This window comes from Nerophis ophidion, linkage group LG14, assembly GCF_033978795.1.
Source record: "Nerophis ophidion isolate RoL-2023_Sa linkage group LG14, RoL_Noph_v1.0, whole genome shotgun sequence".
NCBI classification, from domain to species: Eukaryota; Metazoa; Chordata; class Actinopteri; order Syngnathiformes; family Syngnathidae; genus Nerophis; species Nerophis ophidion.
In genome coordinates, this window is record NC_084624.1 from 29,665,300 (window position 1) to 29,688,780 (window position 23,481).

The 23,481-nt window shown below is 36.6% G+C and overlaps 1 protein-coding gene across 5 annotated transcripts in view; it reads left to right on the plus strand.

The window, feature by feature from the left end:
* Positions 1-23,481, plus strand: part of LOC133568424 (dipeptidyl aminopeptidase-like protein 6) — a 287,193-nt gene that overhangs the window by 210,736 nt on the left and 52,976 nt on the right. For all 5 annotated transcript variants that reach the window (XM_061920338.1, XM_061920336.1, XM_061920337.1 and 2 more), the window contains exons 3-7: positions 367-465; positions 12,663-12,757; positions 12,824-12,898; positions 12,973-13,025; positions 20,355-20,436. In XM_061920338.1, coding sequence (XP_061776322.1) covers positions 367-465; positions 12,663-12,757; positions 12,824-12,898; positions 12,973-13,025; positions 20,355-20,436 — 404 coding nt within the window. The remainder of the gene's footprint in view (positions 1-366; positions 466-12,662; positions 12,758-12,823; positions 12,899-12,972; positions 13,026-20,354; positions 20,437-23,481) is intronic.

Below are 23,481 nucleotides of genomic sequence, written 5' to 3' on the forward strand. Positions count from 1 at the left end.
GCAACAAGATGAATGGAACAATGGCAGATAGGTCTCTTTCTTGTTCGGAATCCTTGTTCCAAATCGCTCCCCTATAGTGACGAGCACTTGTCGGAGATTTCATGGGCATAGAAGAAGTGTGTCATGGCAGGATGAAGCCCCCCTGAGTGACACGCTGATGAAAAAGTCGGCATCAAAAGTTCCCCTCACTTTATTCTCCAACTTGTTAAAACTCTTGAAATGCTAATCAAATTTCCCAAGAACGCCTTGAAGTTTTTTCCCTTGGATTGACGCGAGAGGCGGCACGCCATCCAAGCTTCGTAGATGAACCACCGCGTGTCAAATTAGATTTGTCTTTTCATCTTGCCGCTGATGTGTGCTTGACAGGTGAAGATGACAGTCTGGCCCTCAAGAAGAAAGTCACTCTGGACGACGTCTTTGGTCCAGGCCTTCGCATCCACGACCCCGAAGCCGTGTGGCTCAGCGGTGAGTTCAGCTTTTCATGTCACAGAGAAGAAAAGATGTCCGGTGACATTACGGGGAAAATCTGCTTTAATTGATTTTTTTAAAACGCATATATTTTTCTGTGTTTTGATTTGAAAGAAATGTTCGAGATTAACTCATGTTTTGTAAACCACAATTCAACAACAGGACACAAGTACCGTATTTTTCGGACAATAAGGCGCACTTAAAATCCTTTAATTTTCTCAAAACTCAACAGTGCGCCTAATAACCCGGTGCGCCTAATGTACGGAATTATTTTGGTTGTGCGTACCAACCTCAAAGGTATTTTATTTGGTACATAGTAAAATGTTAAGTGTGAACAGTAAATGGCAGTCACACATAAGAGATACGTGTAGACTGCAATATGAGTCAAGTAAACAACACCAACATTTTTATATATATATATATGTATATATATATATATATAGGGACGGCATGGTGCAGTGGGGAGTGGCCGTGCGCAACCCAAGGGTCCCTGGTTCAATCCCCACCTAGTATCAACCTTGTCACGTCCGTTGTGTCCTGAGCAAGACACTTCACCCTTGCTCCTGATGGATGCTGGTTAGCACCTTGCATGGCAGCTCCCTCCATCAGCGTGTGAATGTGTGTGTGAATGGGTAAGTGTGGAAGTAGTGTCAAAGCGCTTTGAGTACCTTGAAGGTAGAAAAGCGCTACACAAGTACAACCCATTTATCATGTGTTCCATTGAAAATATAGAACATTACACACAGCAGTCAAAAATCTATCAAAATATTTTAGCATGACTTTGGTAAGCTATGAAGCCGCACCACTTAAAGGATTTTATTGTGCTTCAACATACAAGTACCGTATTTTGCAAACTATAAGACACACTTAAAAAATGTTTTTTCTCAAAACTCGACAGTGCGCCTAATGTAAGGAATAAGTTTGGTTGAGCTTACCGATCTCGAAGCTATTTTATTTGGTACATGGTATAATGATAAATGTGACCAATTGATGGCAGTCATACATAAGAGATACATGAAAACTGCAATATGACTCAAGTAAACAACACTAATATTTAATATGTTCCATTGAAAATATAGAACATTACACACGGCGCTCAAAAATCTATCAACATGTTTTAGTACAACTTTGGTAAGCTGTGAAGCCGCACCGCTTGATGGATTGTATTGTGCTTTAACATACGAGTATTATTATGGTGTGTGTATTAGATAAGGCATTTTGTTTCGCAATATTATGCAGAAGCAATTTTTCTTACCTTCTGGTAACTGTTGATCTGTATTTAGGATCTGCATAAGTCCTAAAAAATTGCGTGCCTCCGCCATGGTCGATAAGCTTTTTCCTTTTCTCTATCCGACCACCATCCATCATTCATTCACCAGTGTGAGCGGCACTGGGGGCATGGGTGAAGTGCCCTGCCCATGCCAGTGATTTGGATGGCAAGAGGCGGAGAGCGAACCTGCAACCCCCAAGTTTCTGGCACGGCTGCTCTACCCACCACGGTCATGAGGATGCTACATGGACAGCATACAGAGGACAACAAACTATGCCGGCTACGGTTGCCAACCGTCCCTTGAAAAATGGAATCGTCCTGTATTTAGTAACAAAAGTATGCGTCTCCTATCAATCTGTAAATGGAAACAGGTTGTCCCGTACAACAGTGTAAATAAAAATAGTCTCTGAAATGTCAATGGAATTATTGCATGACAGGACTCTTTATATTGCATTCTACAGTTAGGCGGCAGCCCTTACCTGCTCCAAGGCCAGTGAGCTGACAGTCAGAACACAAGACCATTACAACTCAGGATTCGGCTCATCGTAGTTGAGCCACTGCCGTGTGTGATGAAGATACCGAAAGAAAACAGAATAGACGAGAACACAAAAGAGAACACAAAAGCATGGTTGATGCCGAGACTGATGTTACGCATACCAACAGCCACCTAAGCTTTCTCCCCCAAGGACAAAAACAAAAAGTAAAATATGAGGCTGTAGAATGGGGACAATTATGTCCAAAAAGCGCACTGAACCGTTTGCTGCCACGTTCTTTCCATTACCAATGATGGTGGATTGTATGACTTTAAAGGGGAACATCATCACCAGACCTATGTAAGCGTCAATATATACCTTGATGTTGCAGAAAAAAGACCATATGTTTTTTTAACCAATTTCCAAACTCTAAAAGGGTGAATTTGGCGATTTAAACGCCTTTCAACTGTTCGCTGTCGGAGCGATGACCTTTCACCCGTGACGTTACAATGGGAAGCCATCCGCCATTTTCTCAAACACATTACACACACAAGTCAAATCAGCTCTGTTATTTTCCGTTTTTTCGACTGTTTTCCGTACCTTGGAGACATCATGTCTCGTCGGTGTGTTGTCGGAGAGTGTAACAACACGATCAGGGACGGATTCAAGTTGTCTAACGTGGAGTGTGCATCGATTAGCACGGCATGCTAATCGGTGCTAACATGGCAGAAATGGCAAGAATGTGTGGATATCCTGCGACACTCAAAGCAGATGCATTTCCAATGATAAAGTCAACGAAATCACAAAGGTGAGTTTTGTTGATGTTATTGACTTATGTGCTAATCAGACATATTTGGTCACGGCATGACTGCCAGCTAATCAATGCTAACATGCTATTTAGGCTAGCTGTAAGTACATTTGTAGCTATATTTGCATCCAGCCTTTCCCTCCACCCACATTTAATGCCAAACAAACACTTACCAATCGACGGATTTAAGTTAATACAGTAGTCACAAGATGCAATCGTTGGTTAGAAGGCGATAGCCGAATAGCTTCAATAGCTATAGCTATTGAGCAAATAGCTTCAATAGCTATTCGCTCAATAGCTTCAGTTTTTTCTTCAATTTCGTTTTCGCTATCTGCTTCCACACTCCAACCATCCGTTTCAGTACATGCGTAATCTGTTGATTCGCTTAAACCGCTGAAATCCGAGTCTGAATCCGAGCTAATGTCGCTATAGCTTGCTGTTCTATCCGCCATGTTGTTTGTATTGTCATCACTATCTGACGTCACAGGAAAATGGATGGTGGATTTACAGAGAGCGAAAATCAGGCACTCTAAAGACTTTTTTCGGGATATTCAATGATGGGTAAAATTTGGAAAAAAATTTAGAAAAATAAAATAAGCCACTGGGAACTGAATTTTATTCGTTTCAACCCTTCTGAAATTGTGATAATTTTCCCCTTTAAAAGCCATGTTGCTGCAAGTAGTGGTTAAAACAAATATTAGAGACGACAAAAATCTGTGAAAATCTTGACCGCTTCGTTGTCCACCAAGTGACACTAACAACTAACCAAAAGTTAAGCAGCATATAGTTTTATCTAAGAAATAATTGTATCTCTTTTTTATATTTTATACAATTTGCATTAAACTTAAAATGTCGAGCAATTTGTTTCCCACGTAACTTATTCACATTACTCCAAAACATACATTTGATTAGATTAAGTTAAATAGTATCGTTTCACAAAAAAAGGCCAAACCAATCATCACACTGGCAGGGTTGAAGACGATTAGTTTGGCCGTTGTTCTGAAAAATGCGCTAGCTGTAAACCTAATTCATACTTTTACTTACTGTCACCAGGTTGTGAACAAATGAATGACTTGGAGTTCAGAAGAAAAATGTTTCTGTGTTACATTCTGACTACCAAATTGCATTTGTATCCAATTATTTGGGTATTTTGCAAATTTTATTTATGCAAGCCAATATATATATATATATATATATATATATATATATATATATATATATATATATATGAATGTGTATATATATATGAATGTGTATATATATATATATATATATATGAATGTGTATATATATATGAATGTGTATATATATATATATATATATATATATATGAATACATATATATATATATATATATATGTATATGTGTTGTTGTTGTTTTTTTATTTGACTGAAAAAATTATATGTACTGCTTGAAATTGAAATTGAATGCCCTTTAAACTTTAATACAGTGGTCCCAAACTTTTTGACTCGGGGGGCCGCATTGGGTGCCGGTCTTTATGTGTAAGTGTGTGTGTGTGTGTGTGTGTGTGTGTGTGTGTGTGTGTGTGTGTGTGTGTGTGTGTGTGTGTATGTATATATATATATATATACATATCCATTCATTTTCTACCCCTTATTCCCTTTGGGGTCGCGGGGGGCGCTGGTGCATATATATATATATATATATATATATATATATATATATATATATATATATATATATATATATATATATATATATATATATTAGGGGTGTTGGAAAAAAATCGATTTGAATACGAATAGAATCGAATACGTTGTGCGATTCAGAATCGATTCTCATTTTTTTTTAAATCGATTTTTTATTTTTATTTATTTTTTTTTTAATCAATCCAACAAAACAAAACACAGCAGTACCATAACAATGCAATCCAATTCCAAAACCAAACCTGACCCAGCAAAGCTCAGAATTGCAATAAAGACACAAACACGACACAGAACAAGCCAAAAGTAGTGAAACAAAAATGAATACTATCAACAACAGTATCAATATTAGTTATAATCTCAGCATAGCAGTGATTAAAAATCCCTCATTGACATTACCATTAGACATTTATAAATATAAAAAAAAGGAACAATACTGTCACAGTGGCTTACACTTGCATCGCATCTCATAAGCTTGACAACACACTGTGTCCAATGTTTTTACAAAGATGAAATATTTAATATTTTTGGTTCGTTTAATAGTTAAAAACAAATTTACATTATTGCAATCAGTTGATAAAACAGTGTCCTTTACAATTATAAAAGTTTTTTTTTTTTAAATCTACTACTCTGCTAGCATGTCAGCAGACTGGGGTAGATCCTGCTGAAATCCTATGTATTGAATGAATACAGAATCATTTTGATTTGGAAAAATATCGTTTTTGAATCGAGAATCGAATCGAAAAAATCAATATATAATCGAATCGTGACCCCAAGAATCGATATTGAATCGAATCGTTGGACACCCAAAGATTCACAGCCCTAATATATATTTTATATACATATATATATATACTGTATATATGTGTGTATATATATATATATATATATACTGTATATATGTGTGTATACGTATATGTTGTCACGTTGGAAACGCACTGTGTACGTGTTGTCACCCCCGGATGCACGAGGACCCAGACAGGGAGGAATTGCAGGTAGGACTTGATTTAATATACAAAAATATAAAAGAACACTGACACAAAAGGCAAAAGAAAGGGCGTGCCGAACCCACGAGGAGCTAGGCTAACACTTAGCACTGAAGTCCAAAGTCCTAAATGACGTGCCGAACGCACGAGAACCTAAGGTGAGACTTAGCACAAGGTAAAGACATGAGAGAAGCCAACGTGAGAGTTGCATGAAGCAAACAAACCATCCAGACAGAAACGAGGTAGAAGGCAAGCTTAAATACTCAAGCAATCAATGAAAACCAGATGTGCGTTAAAACAAGAGCAGGTGGGACAATTGTGAAACCAAGGTAACCAGACAAAACAAGGAAGTGCACAAGCCAGGGATCGGAAAAGTCCAAAAATAATCGGGGAAGCACACAAAAAAGACTCAAGAACAAAAACTATATATGATCCGGGAGGCGGATCATGACATATGTATGTGTAAATATATATGTGTATATATGTATGTGTAAATATATATGTGTATATATGTATGTGTAAATATGTATATGTATGTATATATATACATATATATATATATATATATATATTGATTGATTGATTGATACTTTTATTAGTAGATTGCACAGTACAGTACATATTCCGTACAATTGACCACTAAATGGTAACACCCGAATAAGTTTTTCAACTTGTTTAAGTCGGGGTCCACGTTAATCAATTCATGGTATATATATATATATATATATATATATATATATATATATATATATATACACACACACGCACACTATATATGTATATACATTATGTATATATGTATGTATACATCTTCATATATACATACATATATATTGTACATAAATATATATGCATATATGTATATATATAGGTATATGTAAATATATGAAAATATATGTTTATAAATGTGTGTATGTATGTATGAATATATGTATATATATATATATATATATATAAATACTGTATATATATGTATGTATATATACTTACATATGGTAAATTAGGTCAATTATTTTAATTCAAAGGTTTCATATTTTGTGCTTTTTTTCTACATTTGAAACACTTCCTTTGATCTACATCTACATAACATGTAATGGTGGTTCTTTGGTAAAAAATGATGCAAAGATTATGTTTTACAGACCATTTTCTAGCCTCTTCAGGATTCGTCGTTTTGTGGCTGGTCTTATTAACGTGGCTCTACCCCGTCAGCCATGTCGTTGTTTTTAATGTTTCCATCGCAAGAGTGCAGACAGATATAGGTCTGAACTATACGCTACTTTGTATTAGCAATGGCAAAAGCTGAGGATGCATGTTCATGTACGAGCCAGTCTGCCCCACAACGAAAAACAGAGGAAAAAGGAGCTCACTGACTCCATCGTCAGACTACAATGGCAGACTCGCGCTAACCTCCTTGGGTAAATCCATACCCTATATGAAAATATCCGTTGAAATCACATGTTGGAAAAACGTCACAAAAACGGCTTGTTTGCAGGAAGTATGAAAGAAGGCAAGATTGTCTTATAAATATCTCTGCCATGCCTCCACAGTTTGATTTTAAATTTGTAAATTCCAAACAGGTGCTAATTAGTAATAAAAGTTGGTTTTGCGGAATAGGACATCTTTAATATTTCACTTAGAATGTATTATTTAAAATGATATTTACGATTGTTTGTGTTTTTGCCTTATTTTCAATGATAAAAAAAGATGCTTTAAGCTCCAGGTGTAAAAAAGATTCCTTCATAAACCTCACAGGCCAACACTAAACTGTAGCCTGTCGTTAAAGTTCATTAGGGATGAAGCACATATTCTCTCTCCATGGCCAATAAAAACCTCTGGTGCTTGAAAACATATTTTTAGATGCTCGAGATCAACTGTTACAACATTAAAAAAGTGAGGAAAAGCAGCGACAGAAGAAATGTCATACTTTTTTCTAAACGTGTTTCTTTTCTTTTAAATAAATGTTTTTCTCCCACTTTTTTTATTTTACAAAACCCAAAACCAGTGAAGTTGGCACGCTGTGTAAATGGTAAAAAAACCAGAATACAATGATTTGCAAATCCTTTTCACCTTATATCCAATTGAATAGACTGCAAAGACAAGATACTTAAAGGCCTACTGAAATTAGATTTTCTTATTTAAACAGGGATAGCAGGTCCATTCTATGTGTCATACTTGATCATTTCGCGATATTGCCATATTTTTGCTGAAAGGATTTAGTAGAGAACATCGACGATAAAGTTCGCAACTTTTGGTCGCTAATAAAAAAGCCTTGCCTGTACCGGAAGTAACAGATGATGTGCGCGTGACGTCACCGGTGTGAGGGCTCCTCACATCCTCACATTGTTTATAATGTGAGCCACCAGCAGTAAGAGCAATTTGGACCGAGAAAGCGACAATTTCCCCATTAATTTGAGCGAGGATGAAAGATTTGTGGATGAGGAAAGTTAGAGTGAAGCACTTAAAAAAAAAAGAAAGAAACGGCGACGGCTCCAGGCGGCAGCAGTGTGAGCATTTCAGATGTAATTAGACACATTTACTAGGATAATTCTGGAAAATCCCTTATCTGCTTATTGTGTTAATAGTATTTTAGTGAGATTTTAAAGTCATACCTGAAAGTCGGATGGCTGCGGTGAACGCCAGTGTCTCTGAGAGAAGCAGAGGAGCCAAGATCACAGCTGCCTTTTTGAGCTACAGGATGATGTCGCGTAATCCACTCAAGTCTCCGGTAAGAGCCGACTTAATATCACAATTTTCCCATCAAAAAAATTGCTGGTTGACGTGGAGAAACATGTTCGCTCGACCGCTCTATGTTAAAGCTTCACAACAAACAAAGAAACACCGGCTGTGTTTCGGTGCTAAAGGCAGCTGCAATCCACCGCTTTCCACCAACAGCATTCTTATTTGACGTCTCCATTATTAATTGAACGAATTGCAAAAGATTCAGCAACACAGATGTCCAAAATACTGTGTAATTGTGCGATGAAAAGAGACGAGTTTTAGCCGTGAGTGGTGCTGGGCTAATATGTCCCCTCCAACCAATAACGTCACAAACCCGCGTCATCATACGCGTCATCATTCCACGACGTTTTCAACAGGAAACTCTGCGGGAAATTTAAAATTGTAATTTAGTGAACTAAACCGGCCGTATTGGCATGTGTTGCAATGTTAATATTTCATCATTGATATATAAACTATCAGACTGCGTGGTCGGTAGTAGTGGGTTTCAGTGGCCTAGTGGTTAGATTGTCCGCCTTGAGATCGGTAGGTTGTGAGTTCAAACCTCGGCCAAGTCATACCAAAGACTATAAAAATGGAATTGGGGGTTAAATCACCATAAATGATTCCCGGGCGCGTCACCGCTGCTGCCCACTGCTCCCCTCACTTCTCAGGGAGTGATCAAGGGGATGGGTCAAATGCAGAGGAAAAATTTCACCACTCTTAGTGTGTGTGTGAGAATCATTGGTACTTACTTACTTAAATAATGTTCGAACTGAGAAACTTTTTTTTTTTTTTTTGCAAATAATCATTAACTTAAAAGTTAATGGCAGCAACACATTGTAAAAAAGTTGACAAAGGGGCATTGTTACCACTGTGTTACATGGCCTTTCCTTTTAACAACACTCAATAAACGTTAGGAAACTGAGGAGAACCATTTTGGAAGTTTTTTTAGGTGGAATTATTTCCCATTCTTGCTTGATGTACAGCTTAAGTTGTTCAACAGTCTGGGTTCTCCTTTGTGGTATTTTAGGCTTCATATTCATTTTCGATGGGAGACAGGTCTGGACTACAGGCAGGCCAGTCTAGTACCCGCACTCTTTTACTACAAAACCACACTGTTGTAACATGTGCAGAATGTGGCTTGGTAATTTCTTGCTGAAATAAGCTGGGGCGTCCATGAAAAAAAATAGCTTGGATGACAACATATGTTGTTCCAAAACCTGTATGTACCTTTCAGCATTAATGGTGCCTTCACAGATGTGTAAGTTACCCATGTCTTGGGCACTAATGCACCCCCATACCATCACAGATGCTGGCTTTTGAACTTTGCGCATATAACAGTCTGGATGTTTCTATTCCTCTTCGGTCTGGAGGTTACGACGTCCAAAGTTTCCAAAACAAATTTGATCACATAACACATTTCCACTTTGCATCTGTCCATCTCAAATTAACTCGGGCCCAGTAAAGCCTGCGGCGTTTCTGGGTGTTGTTAATAAATGGCTTTGGCTTTGCATTAGGGCTGCGAATCTTTGGGTGTCCCATGATTCGATTCAATATCGATTCTTGGGGTCACGATTCGATTCAAAATAGATTTTTTTTTAATTCAACACGATTCTCGATTCAAAAACTATTTTTTCCCGATTTAAAAGGATTCTGTATTCATTCAATACATAGGATTTCAGCAGGATCTACCCCAGTCTGCTGACATGCAAGCAGAGTTGTAGATTTTTGTAAAAAGCTTTTATAATTGTAAAGGACAATATTTTATCAACTGATTGCAATAATGTAAATTTGTTTTAACTATTAAACGAACCAAAAATATGACTTATTTTATCTCTGTGAAAACATTGGACACAGTGTGTTGTCAAGCTTATGAGATGCGATGCAAGTGTAAGCCACTGTGACATAAATATAAATGTCTAATGATAATGTCAAAGAGGGATTTTTAATGCTGAAATTAAAACTAATATTGATACTGTTGTTGATAATAATAATTTGTGTTTCGCTACTTTTGGTTTGTTCTGTGTCGTGTTTGTGTTTCCTCTCAATTGCTCTGTTTATTGCAGTTCTGAGTGTTGCTGGGTCAGGTTTGGTTTTGGAATTGGATTGCATTGTTATGTTATTGCTGTGCATTGTTTTGTTTGATTGATTTAAAAAAAATAATAATCGCCATTCAAATTCGAATCGATTTTTTCCAAAACCACTACTTTGCATAGTAGAGTTTTAACTTGCACTTAGAGATGTAGTGAAAAACTGTAGTTACTGACAGTGGTTTTATGAAGTGTTCCTGAGCCAATTTGGTGATATCCTTTATACACTGATGTCGCTTTTTGATGCAGTACCGCCTGAGGGATTGAAGGTCACGGGATTTGCCAATCATTGTATTCTGTTTTTATCCATGATTTACACAATGTGCCAACTTCACTGGTTTTGCGCTTTGTACAACTTCGGTTGTAATGACACTCATGTGTTTAGGACAATTATGCAAATTAGCTGACAGCGTCAATAACTCCACCTGTGTGACACCAGCGGCCTCACACATGTCCTGTCGAGTTGAATTCTTCCACACATTAGTGACTTATCAAGGTGTAATAAACTAAGATCACTCTTCCTTCACCACAATGATGCAAATATTCTTAGCACCTGATGAAATCAGCGTCCGGTCTCTTACGGTGAATGCAATCAAGTCCCATTTGCCCATTTGGGCCTAATGACCTTCTTAAAAGCAGCCCACAGGGACAGCCGCCTACCTCAGTAGTCCTCATCAATATTTTGTGGGTACGTCATTGATCCCCCGGTGAGCCCGCCGCTTGCTTCACTAGTCTTTGGACTCATCTCTGACTGGTGCGCTCCCGAGCAAAGAACAAAGCGTTTAACCTTCACAACAAAGACGGCGCTCGCCGCCGTTTTTAAAAAGTATTGAACAATATGACAACCGTCCAATTATGTCACTAGATAACATCTGTGACTTGATCTTACTTAACGTATGCAAATCTACTTGAAGCACGGATTAAATCGGGACTTTGCAGGTGGAACAATCAGTACTACTCTGTCTCACTTCCTGCACACATGATTTGATGTGTAAATGATTTATTACTTTAAAAGCACCAAGTTGTGCATTTTGATAATATGAGCCAAATTTACTGAGAAAAGGTAGGGTCCTTATCCTTATATTGGGGAGCGGCATCAGTACCTTATGACATTTATTTGTATTTACATTTTCTTCGAAATCGTTTAAAATTACATTTACGGGTCGATTAGAATACCGTATTTTCCGGAGCATAGGATGCACCGGAGTATAAGGCGCACTGCCATGAGCGGGTCTATTGAGGTCTATTTTAATACAAAGGTGCACCTGATTATAAGATGCATTAAAGGAGTCATGTTAAGATTTTTTTTTTCTAAATGTAAAACACTTTCTTGTGGTCTACATAACATGTAATGGTGGTTCTTTGGTCAAAATGTTAGTTAGATTACGTTTCGCAGATCATCTTCAAGTAACTTTCTTACAGTCACTTCAGGATGCGCCGTTTTGTGGGCGGTCTTATTTACATGGCTCACCTCCGACAGCGTCTTCTCCCCGTCATCTTTGTTGTAGCGGTGTAGCCTGCAAGGACAGGAGTGGAAGAACTGTTTTAGAGACATTCAGACTTTACAGATTTTACAATCAAAAACTGGCAGCTCAGTCATTTTTTTCAATAAACAGTAATATGCCGTAAAGAACATTGTAAAATGTATTGTAATTTTTATTAATTTGATGGGTAGTTTTTTGTAAAGTTAAGTATTTTCATGTAGACAAAACATGTTTGGAAAGTATGATAATATTTGTTGCAATATTGGATACTATCAAAATTTAAAATGTATGCAATTTCAAGCAGTACATATGTTTTTTTTCTAAAAGTGAAAAAAATCCATTATATTTAGAGAAAAAATATTAAATACTTTTTTGACACATATATTTCCAGGTGTTTGCGGGCAAGATAAAATGATGTCAAGGGCCAGAGTTTGACACCTGTGGTCTTATAGAAGCAATGCAGCAATTACTTGAACAAATAAGTGCCATACCTCAAAAAGTACCCAAAATACATCTGTGCCCATCAAGGCCTCTTCTGTAATAACCGCCTCACCTCTAATATTACACTTTATTCACAACTTTTGTGATTAATGCTGCATTAAAGTCAAGTGTTTTTGATCTGTGAGAATTTAGTAGACCTGGAGTGGAATACAAGGTGGATTTAGAAAATACAAAGTTGTTTTTTTCTTCCTCCATGCAGGAGAAGAGCTGCTGTATCGTACGAGGGTGGGCGATGTTGTCAGGATTAATGTGGACACAGGCGAGACCACTGTTGTGGTGCCAAAACAGATGTTTGTAAGTCCACATTATAAACACGTCTGTCTGGTTTCTTGTCTACAAAGTTTTTTGGTTGCCATTCAGGAACGATCCAAGGCCAGCAGGTACCAAGTGTCACCTGACCTGCAACATGTGCTCTTTGGTTTCGACATGAAACTGGTGAGAAAATCATCAAGGCGTACCTTTTATTCCTATCCTTTCCGTAACCGTGATGTTGTTTTTCATCTCTACAGATGTACCAGCACTCTTACGTGGCCAAGTACATCATTTACAGCCTCGTTACGCAGTAAGACTCTTTTTAATGGTTCTTGTGCAGACGTAAGGTCTGACAGTGTTGTCCTCTCTCTGACTTTGTCTGCTCAGTCTGCCTGTAATCACACATATATATTTATTTTACTCATCAGGACAGATGTGGCTGCTAAAAAGCTCAAGAAAGAAATGCTAGTTAATAGTGTAGATCAGAGGTCAAATTGTAAATCTAAGACCTCAACCAACTGTCATGGAATAGATTTGGTAACTATAAAAAAGGTTATAGAGGACATTTCAGAACCTCTTACATATATCAGTAACGTATTATTTTTAACCGGCAAATTCCCTGACAAAATGAAAATAGCAAAAGTTGTACCAATTCATAAGAATGGAAACATACACCAGTTCACTGATTACAGACCAGTTTCATTACTTCCACAATTCTCCAAAATCATGGAAAAACTATTCAATAGCAGATTAGATACATTTATAAACGAAAGTGGGACGCTCGTGGGGAACCAATTTGGATTTAGAGCAAATATCTCAACATCAATAGCATTAATCAAAATAACAGAGGAAATTACCAATGCAATAGACGGTAAAGAATGTGCAGCCGCAGTATTCATGGATTAAACAAAAGCATTTGCACAATTAATCATGATATTTTCATACAAAAACTAGAACGATATGGCATCAGAGGTTTGGTATTGAACTCAGTAAGAAGTTACAGTATTTAACCAACAGGAAGCAATATGTGAAGATGGGTGAAAATATGTCAACACGGTTGGATTTATCTTGTGGTGTACCCCAGGGATCAATAGTGGGACCAAGATTGTTCAATCTTTATATAAACGACATTTGTAAAGTTACAAAGGACTTGAAGTTAGTTTTATTTGCAGACGACACAACTGCTTTTTGTTCAGGAAAGAACACACAGAAGATAATACAAATAATAATGGAAGAAATTAAAAAATTAAAAAATTGGTTTGATAAAAATAGACTATCTTTGAATATCAGTAACACTAAAATAATGCTATTTGGTAACAGTAGAAGAGAGCATCAGACACAAATACAAATAGACGGAGTAGATATTGAAAGAGTAAAAGAAACCAGATTTTTGGGAGCATTATAGATGGTAAAATGAACTGGAAATCTCATATACAAAACATACAACATAAGGAGGTAAAAACCATTTCAATAATGAATAAAACTAAATACATCCATCCATCCATCTTCTACCGCTTATTCCCTTTCGGGGTCGCGGGGGGCGCTGGCGCCTATCTCAGCTACAATCGGGCGGAAGGCGGGGTACACCCTGGACAAGTCGCCACCTCATCCTGGGCCAAAAATCACTTTATATTCTCTACTGCTCGCTAGTGTTACCATATCTGAGTTATTGTGGAGAAATATGTGAAAACAACTACAAATGTGCGCTACATTTGTTAACTGTGTTACAAAAAGGATCCATTAAAATAATACATAATGTTGGATATAGAGAACATACAAACCCTTTATTTATTGAGTCAAAAATATTAAAGCTCGATCATTTGGTAAAATTGCAAACAGCTAAAAAGATGTACAAAGCAATTTATAACCTGCTACCAAAGAATGTACAACAATTCTTCTCAACTAAAGTGGAGAAATATAACCTTAGAGAAAAATCTAATTTAAAACATTTGTATGCACGTACAACACTTAAAACCTTTAGCATATCAGTATGTGGAATTAAATGGGTTGTACTTATATAGCGCTTTTCTACCTTCAAGGTACTCAAAGCGCTTTGACACTACTTCCACATTTACCCATTCACACACACATTCACACACTGATGGAGGGAGCTGCCTTGCAAGGCGCCAACCAGCACCCATCAGGAGCAAGGGTGAAGTGTCTTGCTCAGGACACAACGGACGTGACAAGGTTGGGACTAGGTGGGAATTGAACCAGGGACGCTCAGGTTGCGCACGGCCACTCTCCCCACTGCGCCACGCCGTAGTTAAACATCGTACTGATATGATCCAGTCCAAGAGGCTGTTCAAATTAATAGTGCTTACAAAATACAAAAAAGAAACATTTTCAGAAACACTTTCAACCTTATTGAAAATTAGATATTCTTCATCTGAGTATGTTGGTAATGACTGAATTAATTAATTACATGTTACAGAACTGTTGTATTACTCATTCACGGATGTCATTTTACTATTTTGCTGTAAAAAGAGTCAGTAGATGAATATTTGTGGCCGCTCTGAAGTGGGAAAGGTGTAGGATTAAATAAGCTTTGCTTCTTCCTACTCCTTTTCGGACATGATGTGATGTGAGGTGATATTAAATTGTCCGTATTGTATTGTAAGTGTGTACATGTTCGAAATAAACTAAGAAAGAAAGAAAGAAAGAAGTGCCATTTTTGGCCCATAGCTCGTTTTTTTTATTGACCTTTGAAACGTTCTGAAAATGAAATTAAATAATTATTAATGAGGCCTATCAGGGATATACCACTAACAACTATTAACTGTGTGGCCTATAACAGAAAAGCTAAGATAAGAACGTTTTTAAAGATGTTTTTTTTCAAATAGCTTAGCATATATTGATGTACAGTACAGGCCAAAAGTTTGGACACACCTTCTCATTCAATACGTTTACTTTATTTTCATGACTATTGTAGATTGTCACTGAAGGCATCGAAACTATGACATGTGGAGTTATGTACTTAACAAAAAAGAAGGTGAAATAACTGAAAACATGTTTTATAATCTAGTTGCTTCAAAATAGCCCCCCTGCTTTGCACAATCTTAGCATTCTCTTGATGAGCTTCATGCACACCTGTGAAGTGAAAACCATTTCAGGGGATTACTTCTTACAGCTCATGGAGAGAATCCCAAGAGTGTGCAAAGCAGTAAATACAGCAAAGGGTGGCTTTTTTAAAGAAAATAGAATATAAAACATGTTTTCAGTTATTTCACCTTTTTTTGTTGAGTGCATAACTCCACATGTGTTCTTTCATAGTTTTGATGCCTTCAGTGACAATCTACAATGTAAATAGTTATAAAAATAAAGAAAACGCATTGAATGAGGAGGTGTGTCCAAACTTTTGTCCCGTACTGTATATTAAATGGGTTATTTAATGTACAGAGTGTTTCAAAGCTGCCCCCCGCTTTATTTAATGTTTAAATATTTTAATCTTTAAAAGTAAAGGTTTGGACTACCCTGAACTGAAGTTAATAGTGTTTTATACATTTGCAATAATTAGCATAAAATATAAAAGGGTAGTAATAGTGGCTTTTTTTGCAATAAATAGTTTCAATATTTTTATTCATCAAACAATTTATTCATTCATTGTTAAAGATTACATCTATTTATTATTAGAACTATCAAAGTAAATGGGATAATAAGTTAACTATAATTTTTTTCTCTTATGTTTTTTGATTGATTGATTGATTGAGACTTTTATTAGTAGATTACACAGTATTGACATATTTCGTACAATTGACCACTAAATGGTAACACCCGAATAAGTTTTTCAACTTGTTTAAGTCGGGGTCCACGTTAATCAATTCATGGTAACTGTGCATGCGTCCTGTCTGACCTATTATTGTTACTGGTTTAGTAAGATGGGATACAAGCGCAGCAGAAAGGAAGTCTTTAATATTGTTTATTCATGTCACAATGTCAAAAAATGGCAAAACAACTCTTCTCAAACCAATCACACACTTCCAGCTTCAAAATAAAAGCGCGACTGGTCACATCTGCTCCAGTTGCACTAACCAAAATTAAAAATGTCTTACATTACGATCATGCTTTGATTGTCAAAAAAGTTTTGTCATGTAGTCTGTGATATTAAATAAATGCTAGTACCAGTATAATAAAGTGAAATATTCTGGCAGGCTGTAATAAAAAGTATATTCTTTACAACGTGTTCTGGTTGATAGTCTTTGGAAAGCTCATGTATTACACCTTATTATTAGATAAATAAGTTTAAGGCATTGTCATGCAAAGATTAAAAAAATACCATTAACTTGTGCAAGAGGCATTCATTCAGGTAAAAATATCACAGATTACATTACCAAACATTCAAACCATGATTGTAACAATATAGATTTTGTGGTATAAATGCTCAAAGCTGGTATCTGTGTGTAGCTCCTCTCCTCTCATTGCAAGTGCTCTTAGAACTGAAATGTTTTATTACACTGCAGGTCATTTTTTTAATTGCCGATAAAAGTATCTTTATGTCAATGTATTTGTTGAGCTGTGTAAAAACAGCATACAGTTTAATAAGCATTTCATTAAAGCAAACAAATTGTTCATACTATTGAAAGCTTAAGAGTGAATCCGTCAATGGTACACTTACTAATGATGAAAAATTATATCCATCTGCGATTAATCACAAATGTGATTATTTTTGATTGAATAATCTAATCGTATGAAAGCCCTATTTACTATATTATATATAGAGATTATCCATCCATCCATTTTCTACTGCTTATTTCCTTTGGGGTCGCGGGGGGCGCTGGTGCCTATCTCAGCTACAATCGGGCGGAAGGCGGGGTACACCCTGGACAAGTCGCTGTCTCATCGCAGGGCCAACACAGATAGACAAACAACATTCACACTCACATTCTCACACATATTATATATAGAGATTATATTTAATATATTTATTAATATTTAAGAGTAGGTAATAATATGTATTCTGTGAATGTTATTATTTCACATTGTATTTAATATTGTAACTACATGAGGCAATTCCTAAAGGAATGCTGAAGTTTAACTGAAATGCTGATGGAATGTAGTTTGAATTTAAGAATAGTTTGATTGTTGAAATTGTTTAAATGTTGAAATAGTTTAAATGTTGAAGAGCTGACCTGAAATGCTAATGATATGTGGGACGAATGTAAAAATGGTTTGAATGTTGAAATCGTTTAGACGTTGAAATGGTTTGAATGTTGAAGAGTTGACGCTTAACTGAAATACTAGTGGAATGTAAAAATTGTTTGAAAAGTGAAGAGCAGAATCTGTACTGAAATGTAGTATGAACCTAGAAATGCTAAATGTTGATATATTTATAAGAGTTAGCATACTTCAAGAGTTTGCAAAGTGACAGAATCCAAACATTTTAGCTGTAAATGTATAACATTAGCTAGAATTCTGACTTAAAACTCAGCGTGTTGACAGTGGAACAGCTAGCATACTTGTAACATGGCGCCAAATAAAAAATCCATGATCATTAGGTTTACAATGTAAGAAATTAGCTAAAATGCTAGAAAAAAATGTTAGCTTGCTAACATTAACATACTATCATAAACTTGCTAACAGGCGAAGTGCTAACATACGTCCAAGATATAGGCCAGAAACAAAATACATGTTAATTAGGTTAAAAAATACGAAACTAAATAAAATGTTAGCATAAAATGTTAGCATGATAACATTAGCATGGTAACCGGGGAACAGCTAGCATACCTTTAAGATGGCACCAAGTCACAGAATCCATAATTATTAGGTTTAAAACGTAGAAAATTAGCTAAAATTCTAGCATAAAACAAGAGCGTGCTAATATTAACACGCTAACAATAGCATTCTAACATTAGCATGCCAACAGGTAAAAAGCTAGCAAAAGAAACAACAAAACCAGGAAAAAGTGCATACACTGGACTGTTGGACCTGACCGGGTCAGGTCCAAGCTTTTGGTCAGCTTCATGAACTTACACGGACACCAAGCGATGGCAAAAATAGCTAAAGGAAGGCCCGACATTCTTCTTCCCAAATAAATGTATTTAAAATAAATCACCTCAATATATTTCCACTGATTCTAAAGTCAATGAAATAACAATTAGTAAAGATAATTGTTTCATGTGTAGCTACAATAAATAAAGAAAATTGTTACAAGTAAGCTACAATAAATACAGATAATTGTTACATGTATAGCTACAATGAATAAAGAACATTGTTACATGTAAAGCAACAATAAGTACAGAACATTGTTACATGTATAGCTACAATAAATAAAGACCATTTTTACATGTATAGCAACAATAAGTAAAGAACATTGTTACATATATAGCTACAATAAATAAAGATAATTGTTACATGGATAGCTACAATAAATAAAGATAATTGTTTCATGTATAGCTACAATAAATACAGATAATTGTTACATGTATAGCTGCAATGAATAAAGAACATTGTTACATGTAAAGCAACAATAAGTAAAGAACATTGTTAAATGTATAGCTACAATAAAAAAAGACCATTGTTACATGTATAGCAACAATAAGTAAAGAACATTGTTACATGTATAGCAACAATAAATAAAGAACATTGTTACATGTATAGCAACAATAAGTAAAGAACATTGTTAAATGTATAGCTACAATAAATAAAGAATATTGTTACATGTATAGAAACAATAATTAAAGAACATTGTTACATGTATAGCTACAATAAATAAAGAATATTGTTACATGTATAGAAACAATAATTAAAGAACATTGTTACATGTACAGCAACAATAAGTAGAGAACATTGTTACATGTACAGCAACAATAAGTAAAGAACATTGTTACATGTATAGCAACAATAAGTAAAGAACATTGTTACATGTATAGCTACAAGGATGAATAGAAGAATAAATTGTGTCGTATGTAATGTTTAAATATTTTTTCTTAATCGGTATTGCAAGAAACAAAATACTTGTGTTTTAGGTTAAAAAATATGGAACTAGATCAGACGCTAGCATAAAATTTTAGCATGCTAACATTGGCATGGTAACTGGGTAACAGTTAGCATACCTGTAAGACGGCACCAAGTCACAGATTATTAGGTTTAAAACGTAGAAAATGAGCTAAAATTCTAGCTGCTAATATTAGCGCGCTAACATTAGCATGCCGACAGGTGAAAGGCTAGCAAAAGAAACAAGTAAACCAGAAAAAAGTGCATACAACTGGAAGACTGTTGGACCTGACCCCTTAGCCAACTTTTGGTTCTTGATCTTACACGGACACCCAGTGATGCCAAAAAAAAAAGCTAAATGATCATTCTTCTTCCTAAAATCTGAGAAAAATTAAAATAAAATACATTTTTATTTGATTAAATCATGTTTTTTTTTCTGTTAAAGAAGAGTAATTTCAGTGTGAAACCATTCCAACAGTGTTTTAGATCAGTGACATTCTCCATGTACCTGGCACCTGACCTTGAAACCACTATTAGCTAATGCTTCAGACCTAAGTGCCTAATGTTCTTTCCTTGTCTCGTTCACTTTGCCTGTCATCTTTTGTTCCATACAATAGATGCAGTAGTGACACCACAATGACTTGCTAACCATCTTCACTTGCATGGCCCAGCCATAGAAACATCTATTGTGTCAACATTCACACAGGGAAACATGGCCGCTCAATCCTCCCGAAGTGCATGAAGCTGTCCTGCAGTTTGCTGCTTGGGGACCTAAAGGCCAGCAGCTGGTAAGGGCACACACACACACACACACACACACACACAAACACACACACACACACACACACAAACACACACACACACTGGTTATCATTTGGAACGGGGACCAGGTTTTTGATCATCACTTGAGGGGACCTCCCTTTCTACAGGTTGTTGAGGCATAAAAAAATAGTTTTTAAAATGTGTCTTTAAATCTCTGGATTGATGAAGTAATGTGCTGATCATTCTTACTGGGGACCCTGGGGAAAAAGAGTTAGTATGGTTCATGGGGACCAAATTTAGATAATTTTGCGTAATTAAAACAAATTTGTACGTGATTACTGAGGACCATTTTAAAAAAAATAGGTTCTAATTAAATATGACATGATCCTCAGAATACAGCACTACAGCTGCCCTCTTATATAAAGTTTCACCACTTAAATGTTAAAGCAAATCCTGCATCTTCTGTGACATGACTGAAAACTGCTATTTAGCAGTAATGAAGTTGTCTGCAACTCCAGCTATCATATATAGAAGGATGGAAAATTATGAATGTGAATCGTAATTTAGGGCATGGGTGTCAAACTCTGGCCTGCGGGCCAAATTTGGCCCACCGTGTAATTTCATTTGGCCCTTGAAGTAATATCAAATTAAGATTAGAGCTGGCTCGCCGGTATTATACAGGGGCGGTGCTGCTGTAACAACGCATTTGCCAACCCTCACGATTTACCCGAGAGACTCCCGAATTTCACTGCCCCTCCCGAAAATCTCCCAGGGCAACAATTCTTCTGAATTTCTCCCAATTTCCACCCGGACAACAATATCGGGGGCGTGCCTCGAAAGCACTGCCTTTGGCGTCCTCTACAACCTGTCGTCACGTCCGCTTTTCCGCCATACAAACAACGTGCCGGCCCAGTCACATAATATCTGCGGCTTTAACACACACGAATGAATGCAACGCATACTTGGTCAACAGCCATACAGGTCACACTGAGGGTGGCCGTATAAACGACTTTAACACTGTTACAAATATGCGCCACACTGTGAAGCCACACCAAAAAAGAATGACAAACACGTTTCGGGAGAACATCTGCACCGTAACACACATAATACCCAGATCCCTTGCAGCACTAACTCTTCCTGGACGCCACAATATACACCCCCGCTACCACCAACCCCCCCCCACAATTTTTGTTAAAATTTTATTTGATATGCCATTGATATTTTTCAATTATGGGTTATACTTGTATAGCGCTTTTCTACCTTCAAGGTACTCAAAGCCCTTTGACACTATTTCCACATTCACCCATACACACACACATTCACACACTGATGGCGGGAGCTGCCATGCAAGGCCCTAACCACGAACCATCAGGAGCAAGGGTGAAGTGTCTTGCTCAAGGACACAACAATTATTATGGATAGGTTGATTAGCAACACTAAATTGGCCCTAGTGTGTGAATGTGAGTGTGAATGTTGTCTGTCTATCTGTGTTGGCCCTGTGATGAGGTAGCGACTTGTCCAGGGTGTACACTGCCTTCCGCCCGAATGCAGCTAAGGTTGGCTCCAGCAACCCCAAAAAGAACAAGCGGTAGAAAATGGATGGATGGATAATTTGAAACTCGACTTTGCATGTCACTATAAAGTTATATAAGCCTTGCTTGTTCAATATTCAATGCAAAACTTATTTGGATCCCTCTTAAAAGGTTAATTTGTTCAATCTTGGCCCGCGGCTTTGTTCCGTTTGAAATTTTGGCCCACCCTGTATTTGAGTTTGACACCCCTGCTTTAGGGTAATAATGTTTTATAATCATGCTGTAGGAAAATGTCACATAGGCTTCTTCAGAATGGATCTGACTATCAATTATAAAGGTTTACCTTTAGGGGAACTGTTTTTTTGTCCCCATACTGTCAGAGGTCCCTTAAAGGTGACTGTGTAAACAGAACGATGTCCCCATTAAGTAAGCATTGCCAGAACACACACACACACACACACACACACACACACACGCACACGCACACGCCAGGGGCGTCACTAGACCTAATACTGTACTGGGGCACACCTGGGGCACAAATAATTCATGTGAGCGTGCAAAGCGCGCAAGCAAAAACATTTTTAGCACTTATTTATCATAAAAAATACATAAATAGTGCTTTAAACTATAAAATCATATCAGATTATGTTGTATGGATCTTTGATTAACCACCTGAAATTAACCAATGCATTTGACCTACTTGTGCACTTTTTTACTCCAGACTTCTAAACTGCTACTGGTAAAAGCAAAAAGGAAGAGCAATGAATCTTTTTTTAAATATATATTGCAGTAATCATCTGCAAATTTAACATCTACAAAAGTAAAACAAAAAATAAAGCACCCCTACATCTCTGGGTTCTTTTATATTATTTAATTTCCATTTATGGCAATGTGGCTAATCCTATTTCAGATACACAAAACTATAAAATATACACAAAACAATAAAGCCACAGTAGTAGAATAAATGAACAACTGTTGTGAGTCTGTTCAGGGAATCATAAATTGTAACGTCTCCTTTTCATTTTTGCAAAGTGGTCAATCACTCTGGACAGACATGGAAATATTACAGTAACTGTTATACAGTTGACCAGTGGTTCCCAACTGCTGGGTCGTGACATAAAAGTGGATTGTGTGTCATTTTCAGTGAGTCGCAGTCACATGTGTGCATGAAAAAAAAGAACTTTAGGGAGAAAAAAAATCTAATTGTGGCAACAAAACCAGATTATTTTAGCCTTTTTTCTAGTGACTTTTAGTGAGTATTTTAGCAAAAGGCAAACCGACTAACAAGTTGGAGGAGGACTCAGGACAGACATGGAAATATATTTAAAAAAAATCTAAATGGGGCAACAAAACCCGATATTTTCAGCCATCTTTCTGAAAACAAATACAGAAATGTTACTATTTTTTCTGGAAATAAAACCAGATGCTTTAGCTGTAGCCATTTTTCTGGTGACAAAACAAGATTATTTTAGTCAAAGTCGCACCGATTAACAAGACAAGTCTACTGTGCTATTTTTCTGTGAAATAAACTTGAATGAT